The sequence below is a fragment of the Ochotona curzoniae genome, unplaced genomic scaffold (genome assembly GCF_017591425.1).
Source record: "Ochotona curzoniae isolate NIBS_2020 unplaced genomic scaffold, NIBS_Ocur_1.0 contig_1014, whole genome shotgun sequence".
In the NCBI taxonomy this organism is placed as follows: domain Eukaryota; kingdom Metazoa; phylum Chordata; class Mammalia; order Lagomorpha; family Ochotonidae; genus Ochotona; species Ochotona curzoniae.
This window is the reverse complement of record NW_024464920.1, coordinates 21,215,758-21,239,208: the sequence shown is the minus strand read 5'-3', so window position 1 is coordinate 21,239,208 and position 23,451 is coordinate 21,215,758. Positions and strand designations below refer to the sequence as shown.

Here is a 23,451-nt window from a genome sequence, read left to right as displayed (position 1 = left end):
GCCACCAGCAGGGAGCTCGATGGGAAGCAGGACCACCGGGACATGAACCAGCACCCATATGGGATCCTGGCGAATACAGGGCAAGGATTTAGCCACTGAGCCATCACAGTGGGCCCAGAAGACCAATTTTTAGAAAACTTCTATTGGAAAGATTTTACCCAAAATTTTCTTTGTGAAACAGTAAAAGGTCATAGTAAACTGTTTAAAGTTAATACTTCTCACCATTTGATCATTGCACCTTACTGGTTGGAAAGCTGGGGATCAGACTCTACAACTCTAATGAAAAATTCGATTAACAATATAAAAACATTTAGCACACAACGGTGTGACTACATCGAAAACCATTTTTCTATGCACTTTAAAGGTAAATTTGATATGACTATCTCACTTTAAAAAACAACCTAAAATTTCAAACCCTAACATTTCTAATAAGTTTACACTTCTAAATTATTTAATCATACTATAATTATTCCTGGACTACATTATAGGTGCCAAAACCAACAGCAAAACAATAAAGAACATAAACAGACCATGAGCTCTGCTAATAATTTTAAAAAGAACACTGGGGTTCTGCACAGTAACCTAGCAGCTAGGGTTCTCCCCCTGCACCCCAGGATCCCATCTGGGCACTGGTTCTAATCTCATCAGCCCCACTTCCCACCCAGCTCCCTGCTTGTGACCTGGGAAAGCAGTCAAGAACGGCCCAAAGCCTTGGGACCCTGCATCCGTGTGGGAGACCTGGAAGAGCTTCAGGCTCCTGGTTTCAGATCAGCTCAATTCCAGCCATTGCAGCCACTTGGGGAGTGAATCAGCAGATGGAAGATCCTCCTCTCTGTACATCTGATTTTCCATTAAAAATAAAATAAATCTTAAAAAAAAAAAAAAAGCTAAGGCTGCTGTTTATTGCTCTCAGATTTTTTTAATTAAAGTTTTACTTTGTCCATCTTTTAAAAAATAATATTTATTGTAAAGGCACAAAAGCAGAGCCCTAAGGCAGAGAACAGCCTTACACACAGGCCACGCAGAGGACAGCTTACATGAAGGCCACACAGGTGAGGAGCTTGCTGAGCATCAAGGGACAGAGCCGGTAAGGCCGGTCGGCTGAGATAAAATGCCGACTGAACAGAAAATACCGCAACTGTGCTGTGATGCTTTCATAGCCCAAGGCTAGCCGCTCTGGATCAGGATTCGCTTCTCCATCTTCCCTCTGGCTTGTTCTCATCTGCACAGAAGCCTGTACTTTGGGAGTGAACCAGGCTGATGCCCTCCAAAGAAATAAAAGTTACTCTTTTTTCCCCCCAGTGGCTACCAGTTTCCTGATGGCTTTATTTCCCTAACAATTTTAAAACAGAGTGACAATGACAATCTTTCATCTGGTGGTTTGTTCTCCAAGCCACAACAACTTCCCAGGGCTAGGACAAGCTGAAGCGAAGAATCCAGTACCCACTGGGTCAATGGCATGGATAGCAAGGCCCCAAGAATCAGGGTGATCTTGCTACTTTCCCAGCAACATTAACAGGAGCTGAACCAGAAGTAGAACATGCAATATGGGATAATGGTGCTTTAAGCCCTTTGCTACAAGGCTGGCCACCATCTATCTTTGTACCGACCACTATAAGTACAGAACTTTTAAAAACAGATATTTAGGACCCAGCACAGCCTAGCAATTAAAGTCCTCACCTTGCACACTCCATGATCCCAAATGGGCTCCAGTTCTAATCCCAGCAGTCCTACTTTCCATCCAGTTCCCTGCTTGTGGTCTGGGAAAGCAGTGGAGGACGGCCCAAAAGCTTTGGGACCCTGTACCAGCATGGGAGACCTGGAAGAGCTCCTGGCTTCAGATGGGCTCAGCTCTGCCCGTTATTGTTACTTGGGGAGTGAATCAATGGATGGGAGAGCTTTCTGTCTCTCCTCCTCTCTGTAAACGTGACTTTCCAATAAAAATAAATCTTTTAAAAGTTTAAGTAATAAATACATAAAACTAAAAATAACAAGTGAAGAAACTATGGCATTCTAACACTCAAAATACTACGCAGTTATGTAGTGAGACTATACAAAATATATAGGTACAAATTACAAGACTCAAGTGAAGACTTACATGGCTAATCCTCAAAAAATATGATCCAAATGTCTATTACCAGATATACACCAAGGGAAACACGATCTACCAGACATTAGCACTCCCACATTTACTGCCACATAATTCACAACAGCCAAGAAAGGGACCAGCCTAAGAATCCACTAACTGTGCACGAATAAAGAAAATGTGGTGCGTATACATAACAAATACTATCCAGCCACAAAGAAGCAGAAATATCATTTGCAGGGATGGCTTAAATGAGGCAAGTCAGCCACAGGAAGACAAGTACCAACCGACCCCAACTCTGTGGAATCTAACCCTATTCCATACAAGTTCAGGGTATAATGGTGGTCATCAAAAGCTAGGAAAACGGGAGGGACAGGGAGAGGCAAGGTACAACAAGTACTAAGTTACAGTTAGATATAACAGGTTCTGACATTCTGATGCCCACTACAGCACCACAATGACAATGTGCTATACATATTTTAGCAATGAGAATAGAAGGATTTTGGGCCCGAGCTGTAGCATAGTGGGTTAAGCCACTTATCCCATATGGGCACCGGTTTAAGTACTGGCTGCTCCACTTCCAATCCAGCTCCCAGCTAATACGCTTGGCAAAACTACAGAGGTTGCCTCAAGTGCTTGGGACCCACGTGGGAGACCCGTCAGCTCCCGGCTCCTGACAATTTGGGACAATTTGGGAAAAACCAGCAGATGAAAGCTCACTTACTAACTTGATCTTTATCCCAACCTTGCGTTCTCTCCCTCTGTAACTCTGCCTTTCAATTAAATAAATCTCCTAAGAAAGAAAGATTTTTGAATGCTTTTACAACACAAAATAACAAATGTCTGAGTGAAAAAGAAATTCACCAATAAGGATAGTACACACTGCACACATCTACTGAAAAAAATTACATGGCACTGGGTCTGGCACAGTAGCCTCGCCTTGCATGCACCAGAATCCCAGCGTGCCAGTTCATGTACCTGCTGTTCTATTCCCATCCAGCTGTCTGCTTGTGGCCTGGGAAAGCAGTCAAGGAAGCCTGGGGATCGTGCACCCACATGGGAGACCTGCAAGAAGCTGCTGGCTCCTGGCTTCGGATGGGCTCAGCTCCAGCCAATGTGAACACTTTGTGAGTGAATCAGAAAACAGAAGATCTTTCTCTGTAAATTTGCTTCCAATACAAATAAATAGATTTTTTTTAAAAAAAAAGCTCATCCTCAGTAAGTTTTCCTGACCCAATCACCTCTTCCCTTTAAATCTGTACTTATTTGGAAGGCAGAGAGACACAGAAACACACCAAGACATGGAGAGAAGACATCTTCCATCTGTCGGTGCACTCCTCAGATGACCAACAGCCAGAGTAGGCTGCCAAGAGCCCAGAACTCGAGCTGGGTATCCCACGGAGGCGGCAGGGCTTCCGGGCCTGGGTCATCACCTGCTGCTTCTAGGGCGTCCACCATCACAGCTAGGACTCGCACCCAGACACTCTGTGCTGTCAGCTCGATTTCTTCCCTCTAAATAGATAATACTTCCAGTATGTAATTAGTTGCATGATGCATTAAAAATGCTCCAAAATGTAAACTCGGGCATTAGATATTCTCAAGTAATTTTGCCTTATCCTTCCTCCTAGGTCACAGCCTTACTCCTGGAAATTACTTAGTCCTTTTTCTTTTTTTTTTTTTTTTAGTGTTCATGATAATGCATGTAACACAGATGTATGATAAACATGAATGATCTGATACACACACATAAAAAAATATTGAAAGGCAGTATGTCATATCCCAATCATCCAGTTCCAACTAACAGTTACCAGAAGAAAGTGTGGCAAACATTGTGGCCTGCAGTTTGGCATCTCAAGCAGGTACAGCCTCAATCTCAGCTGTTCTACTTCTGATCCAGTTCCGTCAGTGACCTGGGAAAGGACCTTTGCATTCATGTGGGAGACCTGGAGGAAGTTCTTGGCTTCAGATAGACTCACTCAGTTCCAACCATTGTGGCCATTTGGAGAGCGAACCAGTGGATGGAGGATCTCTGTCTCTCTCTCTCTGTAACTCTGCTTTTCAAATAAACAATAAATTTTAAAAAATGTTGAGGGCCCAGTGCAGAAGTCTAGCAGTTAAAGTCCTCCCCTTCCATGCACCAGCATCCCATATGGGCACCAGTATCCCATATGGGCACCAGTTCCAATCCCAGAGGCCCCACTTCCCTTCCAGCTCCCTGCTTGTGGCCTGGGAAGCACCTGAAGATGGCTCAAAGCCTAGGCACCCTGCACCCACGTGGGAGACCCAGAAGTTCCTGGCTCCTGGCTTTGGATCCACTCAGCTCCAGCTGTTGCAGCCACTTGGGGAGTGGATCAGCAGATAGAAGATCTTTCTTATCTCCTTCTCTCTATAATCTGACTTTTCCATAACTACCTTCCTTACTAAAACTGTATATGACGGATCTGGAAACATTACACTGCTTTCAAATGCTTTACACTTTATGCAATTCTTTATACTCTGTGACTAGTAACATAAGTTAACGACAATCAAGAGGCATGTGTCATATGGAGGTTTAATGTTTACCAACCACTAAAACTGGTTCTGTACATTCCACCTATACGCTAATCAATTCATATAAACTTGGTTGGGAAAACTGGCTAAAAATAAGTGTTGCTCAATCAATGGATGAAATACAAGCCTATCCGAGTATGGGCAGAAGGGTCATTCTCACCCTCTTGTATCTCTTTCACATAGGGAAAGTTTCTTAGATAAAATGTAACTTTTACTTGTATGTGGAGTGCAGAGTTGCAGTACACAAGAAACTCCATAGCAACTGGCCTTCTTACTGTGCCAACTCCTGGAGAAATGACTGACAATTCTGACAGAGGAATAATCTAAAGAAACAAAAATGACTTATCTTTGGAGCAGTATGTCATAATTTACCACCATTAAAATAATCTGAAAGACTTCTCTACAAAGTAAAAATCCGGGGAAGCACATTCAGGAAGGATGTCTATGTTCAACAGATACTGTGGCCAAAACCTCCCCAGGTTTTTGGTGGGGTCCTGCAGCTCAAAGCAGACAATCCCAGTTACCACTAAGGAAAGCAGCCTTCAACCTTATTACATTAAAAAAAAAAAAAAGCTCAAATTCCACAGACAAAAAAAAAATGGTACCCGGGGTTGTTTGTTTTCAAGGAAGGTTAAATTTAGGAGTTGCCAACACCCAAACAAAAAACATTCCAGAGTATTAGACTCAATTGTAATGGGGAGCCATGTACGTTCTCGGCACTAGGCTCCCTCACTCAGGGAACACTCACAGAGGATGTTTCTTAGGATCTCAGGAGATACACCCCACTCATTTCCCCTAAAAATGTAAGCAGGAGCAGCCAGACAGAGTGAAGTTTAACATCTGCCAAGATATTTCCCAAAATTAGACCCCATGTCAGGAACAATGAAGAAAAGATTGAAAATGACAAATTCCTTTATTTAGACCATGAGCTATTTTAAAAATAAATTTCAGGAATGCAGCTTTTCCAAAGCCTTGTCTTCAAATTCCCCTTAATCTTCAACATTCAACAACATCCACACACACACACACACACACACACACACACTACCACCAGCACCCTGGAAATCTGATTACCACTTCCATGAATTCCTTTTAAAGCAATTTAATGAATAACATATTTTGCACATGTAGCAAACCACAAAGGACAGTTCCGCTGGCTGATAAAAAAAAAAATCTTTAAAAAATTTTCATACCAAACTATACGCTAAGACGACAGTTCATGTTTTCCAGCCTGGGAAATCATGTCAATACTCAGGTTAATGTGTACATTTCATCTGCACCTTACTGACACTGTAAACCCTCAAGAGACAATGAGAAAAAGATGTTGCTTATTTTGGGTCAAACCAGGTAGCTGAACCACATCCCCAAACTGGTGAGCTGTTATTAAGGTGATCAAAATCTGTTTGCAATTGTTTAGTTTTGTTTCCCGCAGTGTAAGGTGCCACTAAGCGTGTGTGTGTGTGTGTGTGTGTGTGTGTGTAGTTTCTTTTTAATCAGTTTAATGAAAAAAAATGCTGCTACCTGCAAAAATGTCTGGAGACTGCTTAAAGCTACCAAACCCCAAACACACGGCAGCCACAACAACAAAAGTCTACCACAAATATTTTCCAGAAACTTCTACACAAGAGATGTTCTGGGCAAGCAGAATGGTGGGTTGCCACGGAATCTCTATGGTTCTGAAACACCGCGGACTTAAAAAAAAAAGTATGTGGGTGGGGGCGGCACTGTCCCCCCCGAAAGCTCTTTTGTAGCAGAAGCAGGGGGTATGCCCAGTCAGACACACTTGTTTCCCGTTCAGGGCACCGCACACCACACGCCTCTCCCGGACAGTGCCAGGGCCACACTTCCTGTACAGGTGCTTGTAAACACTGTTTAGACAGAAACAGAGATAGACAATCTGATAACTGGAGACGGAGACTCGCACGTGGGAAACAAGGCTGTGTCGTCATCATCCCTGATCATTTTCTCCAGCCCGGCGAGGTCCCGCAACCTCCCCGGCCGCCGAGAAGGGGTCCCGCAAAGCACGTGGCTTTGAGAACTCCCCGGGGAGGCGTTTGCTCGCCGTAAAACTCCACCACCCTCGGGCGGCCTGACTCGGACAGAGCCTTAAGAGTTGCAAGGGGGGCACACTCGACCCGGGGCCGCCCCCCGGAGCCCGCAGCCCGCAGCCCGCCTCACCTCCGCCGCGGGGATGTTGACCACGCCGGTGGAGCGCCGCTTCTCCCGCAGCTTTCTCTTCTCGATCTGCCCTTTGCCTTTGCGGGCACTGGGGCCCGAACTCTTGCCCTTCTCGAGGGCACCGTCGGGCTCCTCCTCGCCCGAGGCGCCGGCGGCAGAGGCGGGCACGGCCGAGGGGCCGGGGGGCTCGTCCTCGGGGCGCCGCGAGCCGGGGGTCGCCCTGATGGCCGGGCCCGAGGGGCCGGGGGCGGCAGGTGCGGCCGAGCCGCCCGGGACCAGGACGACGTTGTTGTTGTTGTTGAGCTCGCCGGTCGCCGCGGCCACCACCGAGGTGGCCAGGGTCCCCGTCGGGGGCTTCCCGGCCGCGTCGCCGCTGCCCCCGCCCGGCACCAGCGGGCCCGGGGGATTCTGCTTGGCGCGCATCTTCTCGCGCTTGGCCTTCCACTCCTCCAGGAAGTCTGTGGTGCTGCCTCCGCCGAGGCCGCCGCCGGTCCGGTAGCCACCGGTCGCCATATTCCCAGTGGGGCCGGCCGGGCTCTCACCTCAAGCCGTCCACTCGTGCTCCGGCCGCCGCCCCTTCCTTCCCGCTGCCAGGAGGACGCAAGGAGAACGACCTCCCCCGCGCGCTCGCGCGCGTGGGGCGACCGCGGCGGCTCCTTCCCGCAGCCCGCGAGTCTGAAGAGACACACAAAGGGGTCGGGGAAGGGGGAAGCGTTAAGGTTCCGGGCCGGCCCGAGGCTCCTGCTCCTCGGCCCCGCGTGGCACGGAGCCCCCCAGAGCGCGCCCACCGCCGCCGCCGGGCGAGTGCCTACCGCGTCCCCACCCAGCAAAGTTTGTCGGACGCACCTAGCCCGCGGGCGGGACCATCACCGCCCCTCGCGGGGAGGAGAGAGGGGCTGACCCCACCCCGCCGGCCCGCCCCATCCCCGCGGGGTCCGGCCCGCGCGACCCCGGCCACACCTCGCCACCTGTCGGCCCGCCGGTCCCTCGCGGGGCCGGGATCCCCGCCGCCTGCGCGTCCCCCCAATCCTTCCCGGCAAGGCACGGGAGCCACCCCCCCTCCCCAAGCCGGCTCACGGACGGGGGGCGGGGACCCAGCTGTCCTGCCTTGAGCCCCGGGAGGAGAGGGGTGCGTGAGGCGAGCGTGGGCAGCCCGGACGGGCCCCCTTACCTGGGCGGGAGTCTCGGGGAAGGCGGCGCGGGGCTGCGAGCCGAGGCCCAGGTGAGCCACCGGCGCCGTGCGCGCGCGCTCCGGACCCGTGTGCCAGGAGCCCAGGCAAACTCGGCGTCCCCAGGCAGTGCGAGGCTTGCAGGGAGCAAGCGAGCGAGCGAGCGAGCGAGAGGCGGGAGGGCAGCCGAGCGACGCCGAAGTGCGGGCGGAAAGGGCCGAGGCGGCCCGGGGGGCGCGGCGCGCGGGGCGGCCCGGGGAGAGCCGGCCGACGCTCCGCCCTCGCGCTCAGGTGCGCGGTGCCGCGGCCCGAGGTGGCGAGCTGGACGGCTGCGCCTGCACCCGGTGTCTCCCTCGGGCCGCTGCCCGGCGGCTCGGGCTCCGGGCTGGGAACGGGCTCCTCACGCCCCTCGCGGGCTCGCCTCGCCCGTCTCCCACCACCTACTTTTAAGTACAAGACCGTATTATTCGAGGGAAGGCCCTGGAGGCGGCTGGCTAAGCTGAGGGGGGAACAGTGCGATGGCCCGGGGATGATTCAGGGCCTGACTCGCCAGGATGGGGAAATACCCACGTGTCTCTTTGCCTTGTCACTGCCTGATTTTCAGATGTTTCAAGTTAGTGACTGGGAGAATCCAGGCAAACCAGGGAACTCATTAAAGAAAGAAAGAAAGAATCTTCTCTTGTAAATAGGGGGTTTCTTGTCTAGGTAATCGAAGTTTACTATTAGGCTTGCAGGAGAAAATACAAACTTTTTCGAGTGTTAATTGTGTGGGCGATCCCTATCTTATTTGGAATTTTCCTCGCTATCACTCCATCTGCTCTGTACTTAAAGTGAGTTTAGCACCAACGCTCCCTAGCGAAGTACAAAAGCTGTGGTAGTGCTGATTTGAGCTGGGCTGAATTTGACCATCTTTGACATGCCATTGGGGACATTTAGCCCTGTGAGGAAAGCCATCTGCAATTTCTCTCCGGATTGGGTGGGCTGCCCTTGATGCTGAGCATTCTGAATGCCAAGTCTCCATTTCGTGGGACAGCCCTGAGTCACTTGTTTTTTTTTTAACTTAACATACATCTTGCTTCCTACTTAGTGTTCCCGCTGTGCCCAGGTGACACATGGTGGGTGCGTAGGCAGTGTGTGCCTGTCAGCAATGAGGGCAGAAAAAAAACTGATCTATGCACTTCGTGTTCTGCAGAGGGAGAGACACATAGTTCTGGTTTTGGATCTGTTGAGGTGAGCACACGGGCAGCTGGAGGAAGATTTCATATGAAAAGAAAAAAAAAATGTTCCTTAGAAAAACACAAGCCTGACTTGGGAAAAAGTTGAAAGGGCCACGTGGCGCTTATCTTAACTGAACCACCTGGGCATGCCACCTGAAATTTCTCAATCACTCATTCATTGCTTTGGTGTCTGAGTTTAAGGGGAAGATTGCAAGATTGGGCATCAGACATGCACCTTAACAGGTTTTATTAGAGGATTTTTCTCTCGGAGGAGCTGCAAGATACAGTGGAAAATGATATACTGTAGTTAGCTTGGGTACAGACATGCTAAGTGAGCCATCTTGAAGATGTAATTTTTCTTCACTGCAGAATCTGCAAAAACAGCACCTATTTTTCAAATTGAAAACGGATCCTGGGCTGTGTTGCCGCGGGTTAAGCCCCCACCTGCCACGGCAGCTTCCCATGTGAGCAACAGGTAGTGTCCTGGCTACTGTACTGATCCAGCTCTGTGCAGAAGCACCAAGACAAGATGTCCCAGGCTCTCTTCCACTCCTGTGAGAAACCAATACAAAATTCCACTCTCCCTAGCCCCAACCGTCATGGCCATTTGGGGAGAGAACCAGCTGCTGGAAGATTCATTCTTTTCCTCCCGTCCTTCCTCTTCTCTATAACTCTGCCTTTCAAATAAATAAGGTAAAAAAAGAATTGACACTGCAAGTAAAGTGTGCTTGGCTCAAGAAAGGCGCTCAGTAAATAGTCCTGCTAACAGGGCAACACACGGTAGTTCTACACCTCTGAGAAGTGGGTTGAGAGAGGAGGCAAAAGATGACAATTCTATCATACACATCCAGAAAGGATGGAAGCTAGGAGAACACCTGGCCCATGTAATCTTGTCACTGCATCTCTTAGGTAAGTTCTCTCAACATCAATGCACTCTGAGCCAAGAATGTTGGCCGCTTTTGACTTGTGTGACTTTGGTCAAGTTGCTTCACTGTTGTGCCTCTGTTTACTTACACATAAAATAGGGATACTGACGCTTCCTGCATTGTGAGCATGTTGTGAAAGAGCCTGAGGTTCACAGATAAAAGGCAGTGGGTGACACCACAGTAGTTATTACTAATCTATAAAGTGCCCTAGGAACCAGGGATGAAAGAGATGATCGAGGTACAAAGTGCTGTGTTTTATTATTGTTAGCATTTATTATACCTTTTGTCTACCATTTTCAATATTCCCAGAGATATATTTCAAGGCCAGTCTGCTCCCAAAATTGCACCAAGATGTTTGAGTCAGTCGTGAATTGCAACATGTTTGCATAGCTTGCATATCGTCCATCTTTACATACAGAGTTCTGATGAAATAATCCTCCAAGACTTAGACCTTGGTTTCTCAACCTTAGGACTGTTGACATTTGGCACTGGAAAATTCTTTGTTTTAAGGGATGTCCTGTTCACTGTAGGATGCTTATCAGCATCCTTGGCTTCTCTGGTATATGCCACAAGTATCTCCCCACCCACCACCATTGTAGCATCACCAAAAATAATCTTAATGACCTATTTGATTTAGTAATAAAGGGAAATATGAAAATGCTCACAAAACAGATTCATTTTAATTTGTCAAGTGAAATGTGTCCTAAGTATCAATGTTACTCAATGTTTTGCAGACAGTGGATTAGCCACAGTGTGAAATGTCTGTTCACATATGTTGAAAGAATTAATAGTAGATTGGGAAATAGCAGTTTTGCCTTTCAATGCAAATACTTCTGGCACATATACAATTCACTCTCTGAAATCTAAATAATACATGTACACAGTATAAAAAGTTAAATGCTTTAGTTGTACAGTGATTATAATAAAAGACAACACTTTCTTATTCATCATCTCTGTTCCCAAAACCCTAAGCAGAACTTAGCATTCTTCAGCAGTCTGCTAGTATAGGCCTTCATGTTTACTTTGTATACTTTATTTTTTAACTTTATTGGAAAGGCAAAGAGACCAAAACAGAAGGACATATATCATCTCCAGGTGCCACAGCTCTTGTGGGGCCAGGGCAAAGTCAGAAACCCAGAACTCCATCTGGGTCCCAAAGTGGGTGCCCACATTCCACAGCCCTCATCTACTGCCTGTCCGAGTCCACGTTAGCAGGAAGCTGGATTGGAAGCTGTCTGTCTTCCTAGAACTCTCATGAAGGTAGATGTTCAGTTACAAGGAAAGTTCAGTTATTAGGCATTCTCTAATAAATTTCTTATCTTTTCTTTGCTGTTTTTCATCTCCTTGGCATAAACTCTTACTGAACCAATCTCCACTTTGAATTCCAGACATTCTCCTGGATTTTCAGTTTCTTGACTCCAATTTTTCCTCCCCTTAAGTCTTTTTCTTGTTCTGTAAATATTCCTTTTCCATGGCATCCTGTTCTTGTGTCATAGCATTTTTTGTTTAGTCTTGTTCTTTCATGTTAGAGCATGTCTTCGTTATCCTGCTCTTCATTCTGAAGAAACACGGATTGGCAGACCTGCGATGACACGGCAGACTGACCTGACTTAGGGAACTGGCTTTGCACCCAGGCATTTTGAGGGGACATGGGTCACGGGTCAGCATCTGTTGAGCTTCTCTTTGAGCCCTGTACATTTCCCTGAGGAAAAATGTTGGTCCTGCCAACTGTTTTCAGAGACAAGGTACTGGGAATAGCATTACCCAACATGGTGGTGTTCACTCAGTCCCTGGGCTCCATGTATATGCTGTTTCCTGAGTTTCTAACTCAACATCTGCAGCAACTTGGAAAGACAGTTTCCTTATTACTGTTCCCTGCAGAGAGAATCTGATTTTTAGGTTGATTTTCACCTAATTCCAGAGCTATATGCTGCAGCTTCTGGCTTTTTAATCTGGATTTTTACCTCCAGGGTACAAGGGATGACTTCTGATCGGCTTTGTCCCTGGCTGATGTAGTCAGACACCTGCCTCTGCTACATCTGTTTTTCAACTTTCATGTTCCAAAATTGTGTCCTTTCTTCTTCTTCTTTTTTTTTTTTTCTTAATGTATTTATTTGAAAGAGTTAGAGCTATTCCATCTGCTGGCTCACTTATGGCCTCCATGACCAGAGCTGAGCTGGAGCAAAGGCAGGAGCTTCACCTGAGTCTTCCAAGTAGATTCAGGATCCCAGGCACTTGGGCCATCTTCTGCTGCTTTCCAAGCTAGTTAGCAGGGAGCTTGATCAGGTTGCTGGTTTGTTTTATTTTTGCTTTAGTTTAGTTACTCGAGGGATTAAAGATAAACATGCATATTCAATCTATTACATTTATTAGAAAGTCTAAGTCATCCATTTTGCATTCCCTTTCTTGGCTCCTGGCTTTGGATCAACTCAGCTCTGGCCCTTGTGGCTATGGTCCAAAGCCAGGAGCCAGGAGCTTCTTCCGGTTCTCCTATATGAGTGCAGGGTCCCAAGGTTTTGAACCACCCTTCTCTGTTTTCTCGGGCCATAAGCAGGGAGCTGGATGGGAACTGGAGCAGCAAAGAATGAGCTGGCACCCACATGGGATGCTGGCGCTCAAAAGTGGAGAATTAGCCAGTTGAGCCAACCCATCAGCCCCACCAGCAGATATGTTTCCTAGCTCTAGTCTCAGCTGGACAGTCCTCTCTGAGCCAAAATAACTAGTTTCCCTCAGCCTCCTAAATTTCAGTCCCTCTGCATATCAACCTTATTCTGCCTGCATTCTTCATTTCATTTGTCTCTATTAAATTATTCCCTTCAGCATACAAATGAGCTGTAGTAATTCCTTCTGTATTTGCTTTCTATCTGTGGCTGTATCAGATTTCCACAAACACGCCACCACTTTATCCTCTAAGGGTTGTATAGGATAGAGGGTCTACTGCTGCCTCACTGAGCTAAAATAAAAGACTGGCAGGACTGCATTCCTTTCTGGAAACTCTTGGGAGAAATCCATTTCTTTGCCCTTTCCCACCTCTAGAGGCCGCCCACATTCCTCAGCTGGTGGTCCTCTTCAAAGCAAATTCTGTGACTGCTTGCATGATCGCATCTCCCCCTGATGCTGTCTTGATTTCCCTCTTCCAGCTTTCAAGATCCTTTGACATACCTAGAGGATGCAAGATGGAAGATACGTGACCAGCATTCCAGCTGCAAGCTTCATTCCCTTAGCCTTGACCCGACACACTCACAGGCTACAGCCTGAACTTCTTGGGGAGCATTATCTGCCTACCATCCTTTCAAAGAAAGACATTTTCTTGACTGCAGAATTGAATCTGCTCACCACCCTATTCCACTGTTACTGTTCACTGTTAAAATTCACACGAGATTTATTTATGGTCATGGATACTTTCATACTCACCATTCTTTTTTAATAATTTCCAAATGGTCTTCATTTCTCACCATTATACTTACCACCAACTCTTCAACTTAAAAAACAAAACGGGCTTTTTTGGTTTATTTATTTTTATTTGGAAGGTAGATTTCACAGAGAAAAGGACAGACAAAAAGAAAGATCTTCCATCCACTGGTTTACTCCCCAAATGGCTATAGTGGCAGGAGCTGAGCCAGTCTGAAGCCAGAAGCCAGGAGTTCCCTTCGGGTCTCTCATGTGGGTACAGGGACCCAAGGACTTGAGTCATACTTCACTGCTTTCCCAGGCCAGAAACGGAACTGGATTGGAAGTGGAGCCTCAGGAACACAAAGTGCCATCATATAGGATGCTGGCACTTGCCGGTGGAATATTTGCCTGTTGGGCCATTTTGCCAGTCCCTCTAGTCAAAACTATCAACATTCGGGCGCAGCACAGTAACGTAGCATCTGAAGTCCTCGACTTGCATGCATCGAGATCCTCATATGGGCACCAGTTGATATGCTGGCTGACCCACTTTCCATCCAGCTCCCTGTCTCTGGCCTGGGAAAGCAGTCAATAACTGGGGCCCAAAGCCTTGGGACCCTGTACCCACGTGGGAGACCCGTAAGAGGCTCCTGGATCCTGGCTTCAGATTGGCACAGCTCCAGCCACTGCAGCCACTTGGGGAGTGAATCAACAGATGGAAGGTCTTCCTCTCTGTCTCTCCTCTCTGTATATCTGCCTTTCCAATAAAAATAAATAAATCTTAAAAAAGAATTGTCAAAATGCAAAGAAAGTAGGTTTTCTGTTACCTTACAGTTTAAGGGTCTACAGGAATCAGCTGTCATACAATTTACATGTCATGTTATCTGATTTTTGCTGGAATTTAACATACAATTCCATTATCATAATGGTATCTCCCTTTGGGAAATACAGGTAGGTAGGGTTGTTAAAGAAGAGAAGTGTACATACTCTGTACATTCAGCTCAAGTCCTTCCAAGTTATGTGACCTAGAACAAATTACATGATTCTGTTTTAAAATGTTTCTGTTGAAGGATTATTGGGACTCATAAATGAGATTTACCCTTTGATTTCGACACAGCCAATATGCATACTAAGTTGCCAAAACCACTTTTTTTTTTTGTATTAAGAGTCTTCACACTGAAAAATCTGATTTCAACAAAGCCAAAAGGATGTCTTCAGTTTATTACATAGCCAAAAAAAGGAAGAAAAGACAGAGGAGTTCCTGATGATAGAGGAATGAGGAGAAACATCCGAAGACACCAAAGCAACAAGAAGGAATCATTTCAGGACGTGAAAAGGCTCACAGTAAACAGACGAGAAGGAAAAGCCACATGAAGGGAGCAGGAATTTCCCTGGCATGCAATAGAAAGAGAATTATCTAGGATACTAGAATTAAGTCATTAAGGAAAAAGCAATGATGTTTTTAAAAGGGTCAGTTCATAGCATAGAAAACTGAAAGATACACAATGGGGAAGGATGTAAGAAGCAAAACTTAAAGAATAAGTCACTTATTTCAAATAATAAAAGAAAGGTTGAACCAGATTTTAAAAAATGACAAGTATGCACTTCAAAAAGAAGTGTCCAATTAAACAATTTTAAGTCTATTCTACTGCCAAAAGTTAATGTCTCATGATGCCAGGAGATGGTTGAAAAAACTCTTGGTGTTGAGTGTAAATTGATCCAACTATTTAGGGAAAACTCTGATAATAGCTAATGAAGATGAAGATGTGATTTCCTTGTAGCCTAGGCTTCTTAGGTAATTGCCCTACCAATGCTCTGACATGTATAAAGGAAAATCTGATTTCCCAACAGCTCAGCAGTCTTAGATATCTAGCTTATAGAAACTCTTGACATACACACAAGGTATATGATTGTAAATATTTTGTTGTACCATCAATTGTAATAGAGGCAAAGTGGAAGAGCAATGTTTAACTAGGTTGTTCCCCAAATGGCCACAAGGCTGGAGCTGACCAATCCGAAGCCAGGAGGCAGCAGCATCCTCCGGGTCTCCCACATGGGTGCAGGGTCCCAAGGCTTTAGGCCGTTCTTGACTGCTTTCTCAGGCCACAAGCAGGGAGCTTGATGAGAAGTGGAGCAGCTGGGACACAAACCAGCGCCCATAGGGCATCTCAGCACTTACACTATGAAGATTTAGCCATTGAGCCATCATGCTGGGCCTCATAATACTGTAACTGTTAAATGTTTAGTATATACTATAATTTCAAGGATTTTATTTTAAGGGGAATTGCTTGGACTTGCATAAATGTTTTCACAAGAAAAGTTTGATTTTAAAAGATTGCAACCTAAGGCTACTGTTGTGTGAGCCAGTGGATGGAAGATTCTCTGCCTTTCAAATAAATATATAAATCTTAAAAAAAAAAAAAACAGGTTGCAACTAGAACAAATGTGAAGTTGTACCACCTTGTCTTGGGGCAACCTTAAAATTTCATTTTTGTTTAATAATAATAATAAAAAAAAAAGAGTCCCATAAAATTGGAGAGAACTTAGTACCCTAGAAATACTTGAAATCATTTGTGAATTGGGTAAAAGAAGACTGAAGGAGTTGACATCGTGGTATTACACGTTTCTTCTGCATGTGCAGTGCCAGCATCCCATATGGGTGCCAGTTCTAATCCCAGCTGTCCCACTTCCGATCCGACTCACTGCTTGTGGTCTTGGATGGCTCAAGGGCTTGGGCCCCTCCCCAAAGTGGGAGAACAGGTAGAAGCTCCTGGATCCTGGCTGTGGCCTGGATCAGCTCTGGCCATTGGAGCCATTTGCGGAGTAAACCAGCAGATGGAAGATTCTCTCTGTCTCTCTCTCTCTGTCTCTCTCTCTCTCTTATGCCCTTTCTGTAACTCTTTCAAGTGAAAAATAAATAAATCTTAACAAAACAAACCTGAAGCTACGCCAGTTTCCAAGGGCTTGGTCTTCTTTGTCATCACTGATGTTTCTTCCCTCTGGAAACAGGTCCCCAAACTGATGCATCAAGCGCTTTACTTCAAAGCACAAACATCTATTCAGAACTGCAGATGCATCTCATTTTAACCAGCACTGTATTATCATTCTTTATTTGTACAGTTGTGCCACTAAAGATATATTCCACTTTTTCCGAACCTTAGAAACCTGATAGGTCATTGTCATTTTCAAGAGTGAAAAAAAGTGTCTTTGTCAAAGCGAGCATTCTGTCAGTGAAGCATTTTGGCTGTGTAGGCCCTGATGAAGCAGCTGAAAAGTTTAGCAGCGCACCTGCTCTGGCTGCTTCAGTCAAGACGCTCCGTGCTGGGCTGTGACTCATCGCTCTCACCGTCAACAGGAACCGGGCTGTGCCAGCAGCCCTGAAAGGAGGCTTGTGCACTGCTGTGAAAGTCATCAGCCTTATCAGAGCTCAGGCCTGACCTCAGCCTTTGCAAGAAATTGTCCAGATAAAAGATCAGAGGACCAAACTTTTCTCTATTACACACAGTTCACTGACTTTCCCAGGAATACATCTTAAAGTATGTGATAGAACCATGCAGGAAGGCAGGAGACACCTGCCAGCTGAGAACAGTGTAGGAGTGCCTGCGTGGTATGATTACTCTGTGTATAGTCTCAATCGTGACGCATGAAGGTAAATCTTTTCTGTAGATGTTTTTAATCACGACAGGAAGTTAAATCTTGAGATCTATAATTCCACATAGAGCATTGCAGGTGCTGCTAAAGAAAATCCCACCAACACCCCTTTCAACTACCCCTTTCTGGAAACGGAGGGATGCAGATTTTCCAATGCGCAGGAAAGAAAACGCTCTGAGGTCTAAAACTCATTTAGATACACTTGGGTGGTTTTTGGTTGGTTGGTTTGTGTGTTTGTTATTTTATGATACAATTCCATAGGCTCTGGGGTTTCCCTTACCCTCTCCCCAAATTTCCTCCCTTGACTGATTTCCCCTGGATTGTTACAGTGGAATAGACTTTCAGAAGCAGTCATAAGGCCATCATTCTGCTATTTATGTGTATCCTGACATTGAGGGTATGGACACTGGCAGACAGCCCATTTAGATATACTTGTTAATTTCTTTGCAAGCAGAAATCTTCAAATCTTAAAAAGCAATACCATATTCTTTTGAATGTTACTTCTGTTCAGATGACCTTAAAATTAAGTAAAACATTATCAGCCTTTTTGGCCTACTAAAGCTTCAAAGAATCACACTTCATCAAAGATGGTTCCATTGGGCTGCAGTACCGACATGCGACATTCCGTGCCCTCTCGGAGTGCTGGCCTACATGACTCAACCTTCCCAGTGCTTGTTGCTGTGACATAAACGAGTGAAAGCAGGTGGGAGGGAGAGAACAGAACACAACATCTCCTTTCCTTTAAGATTCATTTATATCCATTGGAAAGGCAGATATACAGAGAGGAGGAGAGACAGAGACGAAGATTGTCCATCTACTGATTAACACCCACAATGTCCAAAGCTGAGCTGATCTGAAACCAGGAACCCGGTGCCTCCTCCGGGTCTCCCGCACAGGTGCAGGGTCCCAAGGCTTTGGGCCATCCTTGACTGTTTTCCCAGGTCACAAGCAGGCAGCAGGATGGGAAGTGGGGCTGCTGGGAAAAGATGCGGTGCCCACATGGGATCCTTGCGCCAGCAAGGAGAGGACTTTAGCCAATAGGCTACCGCGCCAAGCCATCTTTTTCAAATCAAAATTTGTACTTCACTGGAATGTACTATTGTGCAAGGGCTAAAGCCACAGTTTTATTTTATTGATGCTTTAACTAAATCAAAATTAATACAGGTATCCTTTTTAATAATATTTATAGCAGCAATTTATTGTACTCTATAAAGCAGAATACTGCTGATCACTTCACATATATTGTCTAAAATAACCTTTAAATGGTCCTATGAGGTGAATACTAACGTTATTTTTCTTCCTTAAATTAAAAAATCTGAAGCTTGGGTCCAGCACAGTAGCCTAGTGGCTAAAGTCCTCACTTTGCATGCCTGGGATCACATTTGGACATTGGTTCTAATCTTGGCTGCTCCACTTCCCATCCACCTCCCTTCCTGTGGCCTGGGAAAGCAGTCAAGGATGACGGAAAGCCTTGGGACCCTCACCTGCATGGGAGACATGGAAGAAGCTCCTGGCTCCTGGCTTCAGATCAGTTCAGCTATGGTCATTGTGGCTACTTGGGGAGTGAAGTGGTGAAAGAAAGATCTTTCTCTTTGCATCTCCTTCTCTGTGTATCTAGCTTTCCAGTAAAAATAATACATCTTTAAAGAAAACAATTAAAACCTGAAACTTACATACAGATATTAAATATTACAGTGTTACACAAGTGGCACATGAAAAAGTCAAATATTTGTGTTCGTACATGTCTGTCTGATTCTGGAGCCCACACTTGTATTCTACATCAAGGGGATTCATTTTCAATGCAACAACAAAAAAATTAGAAACAGTTTAGTTTTAGTGCATTTTTCTGTAAAAGATGTGTTTCAATTTTACCAAAATTTGGGAGCTTCATAGTAAAGGACTGGAAGCACTGTGCTAGACGAGGCTCATAATTTAGGCTCCTTAGGAAATCTCTGTCACAGTATTTCGGTATACAATAGGTGCTGTGTATGTACCAAGTGTCACACAGTCGTTCCCAGAAGTGGTCTAACCATCCCTAGGGTTTAATTGGGATGTGGGTACTGCCTGGGGCAAGGAAGTATTCCTTGCTGTATATATCTTGTCGACCAAGAAATTATTTTTTTATACTTGTTATTTGATTTTTTTTTTCATTTTATTTGAAAGGCAGATCAGTTTTAAGAGAGAAAGAGAGAGATAGAATCTTTCAACTGCAAGTTTACTTTCCATATTACCGCAGCAGCCAGGGTAGGCCAGGTCAGACAGGAGCCAGGAATTCTATCTGGATCTGCCACATGGGTTGGAGGGACCCCAGTAATTGAACCTTATCTAATGCCTTCCAAGCTGGCGTAGGAGGGGAACTGGGACTTGAACCAGGAACTTCATTTGGCACTGCAGGCATCTGAAGCTTTGTGAAATGTCTGCCCCAGAACTGATCCTTATCAGAATCTGGAGACCACATTAGTGTCTCAAGAACACTGTCAGGTTAAGATGGCCCGTTTGCTTGATGCATAAGAACCAAATAATTCAATGAGGCACAATGAAAATACAAAGATCAGAAGCACAAGATTGTTGGAGTCACCATGATTAGTATATATTCTCCAAGTAGTCTGGCCCACACGGGAGTGAAAACAGGGTTGGAAATTTATGTGATAAATACGGAAAAATAAGGGAAGCCGATAACTGCAAGGAAACCTTTCCAACTCAGAATACATCAGAATATGTGACTCCCCTGGTTTGTCTCCTGGGGCCATAGCTATTAATTATCTGTCTTTCAGAAAGGTCTTTTCCCTCAGTCCATTCTTAAATCAGCAACTCAAATTAGTTTCTGAATACATGGTGCCTAATTGTGACAAAATCTTCAAAAACCCTAAGGGCACAATGAGAAAAATCCCATGTGGATGGCTTGCTTCTGCCCTGGCTCCTGAGAGAAGTCCGGATTAAGCTTCCCACATATTCTTACAGAAAGTCTTTGTATGTGCAATTATGTATGTGCCTGTGTGTGCAATGCATTTACACCCAGGTATGTATGCATATATCTGACTTTTCGGCACAAAGAATAAAACACTACCATAGCTTCTTCATTCTACAGAAGATTTGGGGGACTTTTCCATATGGATTCTATGTTTTGTTCATTCACTTGAGAACTACTTCTTTATTCAGTGTGTGGCCATGAGATGCCTCTACTACAATTGGTGGTACAACAAATATTTACAATCATATACCTTGTGTGTATGTCAAGAGTTTCTATAAGCTAGCTATCCAAGACTGCTGAGCTGTTGGGAAATCACTACCTGCAATGCCAGCATCCTATACGTACAGTGGTTGACTGCCAGTCATTCCAGTCTAGCTCCCTGTAACTATGCCTGGGAAAGTGGTCAATTATGGCCTGATTCTTGGACCCCGTACCCAAGTGGGAGACCCTAGTGTAGCTCCTGGCTCCTAGCTTTGGTCTGGTCTAACTCTGCTTGTTGAAGCTATTTGGGGAGTGAACCTGAGATGCAAGATTCTTTCTCTCTCTTTTCTCTCTCTCTCTCTGTCTCAGTTATCTTTGCCTTTCAAATAAATACATAGCCATCTTAACCAGGACTTTCTAGGTCACTATACTAGACCAACTTTTCTTTTTTCTTTCTTTCTTTTTTTTTTTTTTAAACCATAACTTGGAGTCCTTCACAAAGTCCACACACTTGATAACTCTGTGAATACCTAAAATTTATATCATCTGCTAGGTTTTTCATCTGGCTGCCTCAAATACTTTCTTCTACCACGTACCACAATTATTTAAGAATTGAGTTTTGGGCCCGGCATGGAAGTCCAGCGGCTAAAATCCTGGATTTGCATGCTTTGGGATCCCAAATGGGCACTGATTCTAATCCCAGTGGCCCTGCTTCCCACCAAGCTCCCTGCTGGTGTCCCAGGAAAGCAGTTGAGGATGGCCCAAAGCCTTCAGACCCTGCACCCATGTCGGAGACAAAGGAGAGGCTCCTGGCTCCTGGTTTGGATCGGTTCAGTGGTGATCATTGCAGCCACTTGGGGAGTGAACCAGTGGATGGAAAATCTTCCCCTCTGTCTCTCCTCTTCTCTGTATATCTGATTTTCCAATAAAAATAAAATAAATCTTAAAAAAAAAAGAACTGAGTTCTATCCCAACCCATCACTTCACAGATTAGCTCAAAAATGGTTAAGTAAGTAAGACACATTACATGATACTGTCCACTGAGAACAGCAGCTCTTCAAGTAAGGCATGGGTTCCCGGATTTTGATGGAATGCTGGTGTGTTTCAGAGGTTCATCTCTTGCACCAGTGTATCTGGCAGTGGCCAGGATGCTCGACTCTTTCTAGATGCCAGGGAGAGCTTCCTGCTCTGGGTTTATTGAAACAACATGGGAAAGTGAAAAAGAGAAGAAACCAGAGCCATGGGAAGGCCAGGACTTAGTTACTAAAGGCTAATATGAAATTCACTGCTGTCCCTGGCATATAGTGCCTGAAAAATTTAGAAGAATAAGAATTTGATTGTTTCAATGGCCACAATACAGTATCACTTTCCTCCATTGTTAATTTTCACTTTAAGTTCCAGACCATCCTGTGGATCAGCATTATTTTGCCATAATAAACGTAGAGTACTTGTGATCATAACCAGATTGTGTTATTGTCCTGTATCTTCTGTTCTTAGTCCATCGTATCCTATCCCACTCTATCCATTTAGCAATTACTAGTTGTGCTTTGCTGAAGGGATTTCACAGCTCTGCAAGGTTTAAGACAATGCCTGAACCAACTGTTAAGGCACAGAATACAGTAAAGACACGAGCCCTGAATGGGGACCAAATAGGGATGAAGGCTTCAGTAAGAAGGGCAGTTCTAAGTGGGAAGGCAGGGGAACAGAGTGAAAGACCTAATTGTGTAAGAAATTACAAATTGAGGTAAGTTTGATTTTATGCTAACAGTGCTTGGGAAAGACTAGATAATGACAGGTCATTCCTGTCATTTACTTTATCTAGTCTTACTTTTGAATGACCACTTACAGATGGATTTGTGGTGAATGTACTACAGAGGGACAAGGGCAGAAATATGGCATCGTAGGGACTCATGATGCTTACCGAGAGTGTATGAAAGTTTCTGAATAGAGAACAAGTGGAATCATTTTCTATCTGTGGAGTATTATAAGACTGAAGGCATGACTTTCTAATAAAAATAAAACTTTCAAAAAAACATTGAGAGATTTGGTTAATCATTGATATCTAATACTGCAAGATACCAAATTCAACAAAAGATATACCTATGAAAAGATGTAATTTGTTCCATCCTTCCATACATTGAGTTCTCTAGGTCAGGCATGAGCCTGTTTCGGGTCAGCCTGACCTCCAGCCTCCAATATCCAGATATCAGAGTAAAAAAATCTTACCTACGCAGTCAGTGCTGCATGCCCCGGGGTTGCCTCACACAGCAGCATAGGGATGCGGCTTTTGCTTTAAACAATAAGGTAATACCTAATGGCTCCAAACATCATTGTCCTCATGGCCCGGGAAGGCAGTGGAGGATGGCCGAAGGACTGTGCCCACATGGGAGGTCTGCAGGAAGCTCCTGGCTCCCAGCTTTCACCAACTCAGCTCTGGCTATTGTGGCCATCTGGGGAGTGAACTAGCAAATGGAAGACCTTTTCTACATTTCCTTTTTCTCTATAAATCTGCCTTTGGAATGAAAAAAAAAATTAAACTTAAAAGAAGTCAGTATTGTAGACAGTATACCTTTATTGATTATATCACATAAATAGAAAATAACGCTGCTAACAATACAGATACATCATCAAATATAAGGTGGGCCTTAATTTCAGATGTATTAAAATGTGGGAAATGTGTTTCTTGAAATTAATGTAATATTTATTGTCATGATCATCACCCATCTAGGGAAAAATCTAGAGGTCATCCTAGGCTGCACCTCTCAACTCTGCTCTCCTATAAATTATTTGTCATTGGAATTTCTGCTTCCCAAATCTCACGGATTCCTGTATCATCTTCCTTCTCAGAAAACTCTCTTCTGCCAGAACCAGCCAGGATCACTTCGCTGCCACAAAACACTCCCTACATGGAAAGCAGAGGAACATTCCAAAATATGAGGATTTCACTACTAAGTTAAAACATTGCTGTAGCTTATTTCAGAGAAAAGTCTGATCGCTTTGTAATCTGCATATACTTTGAAAGGATCTTCAGCACATTTTCAAGGACAGTCAGGTACATACAAATTCATGTACAAATTTGGTTCTGTCTCTTCCCTTTTCTACCTTGACAACA

At 45.0% G+C, this 23,451-nt stretch overlaps 1 protein-coding gene across 1 annotated transcript in view; it reads right to left on the bottom strand.

Moving 5' to 3' along the window:
• PAWR (pro-apoptotic WT1 regulator) overlaps nt 1–7,490 on the bottom strand; it is a 99,973-nt gene extending 92,483 nt beyond the window's left edge. The window contains exon 1 of the mRNA XM_040981235.1: nt 6,815–7,490. Coding sequence (XP_040837169.1) covers nt 6,815–7,327 — 513 coding nt within the window. The 5' untranslated portion in view covers nt 7,328–7,490. The remainder of the gene's footprint in view (nt 1–6,814) is intronic.
• Between the last annotated feature and the right edge of the window lie 15,961 nt (nt 7,491–23,451).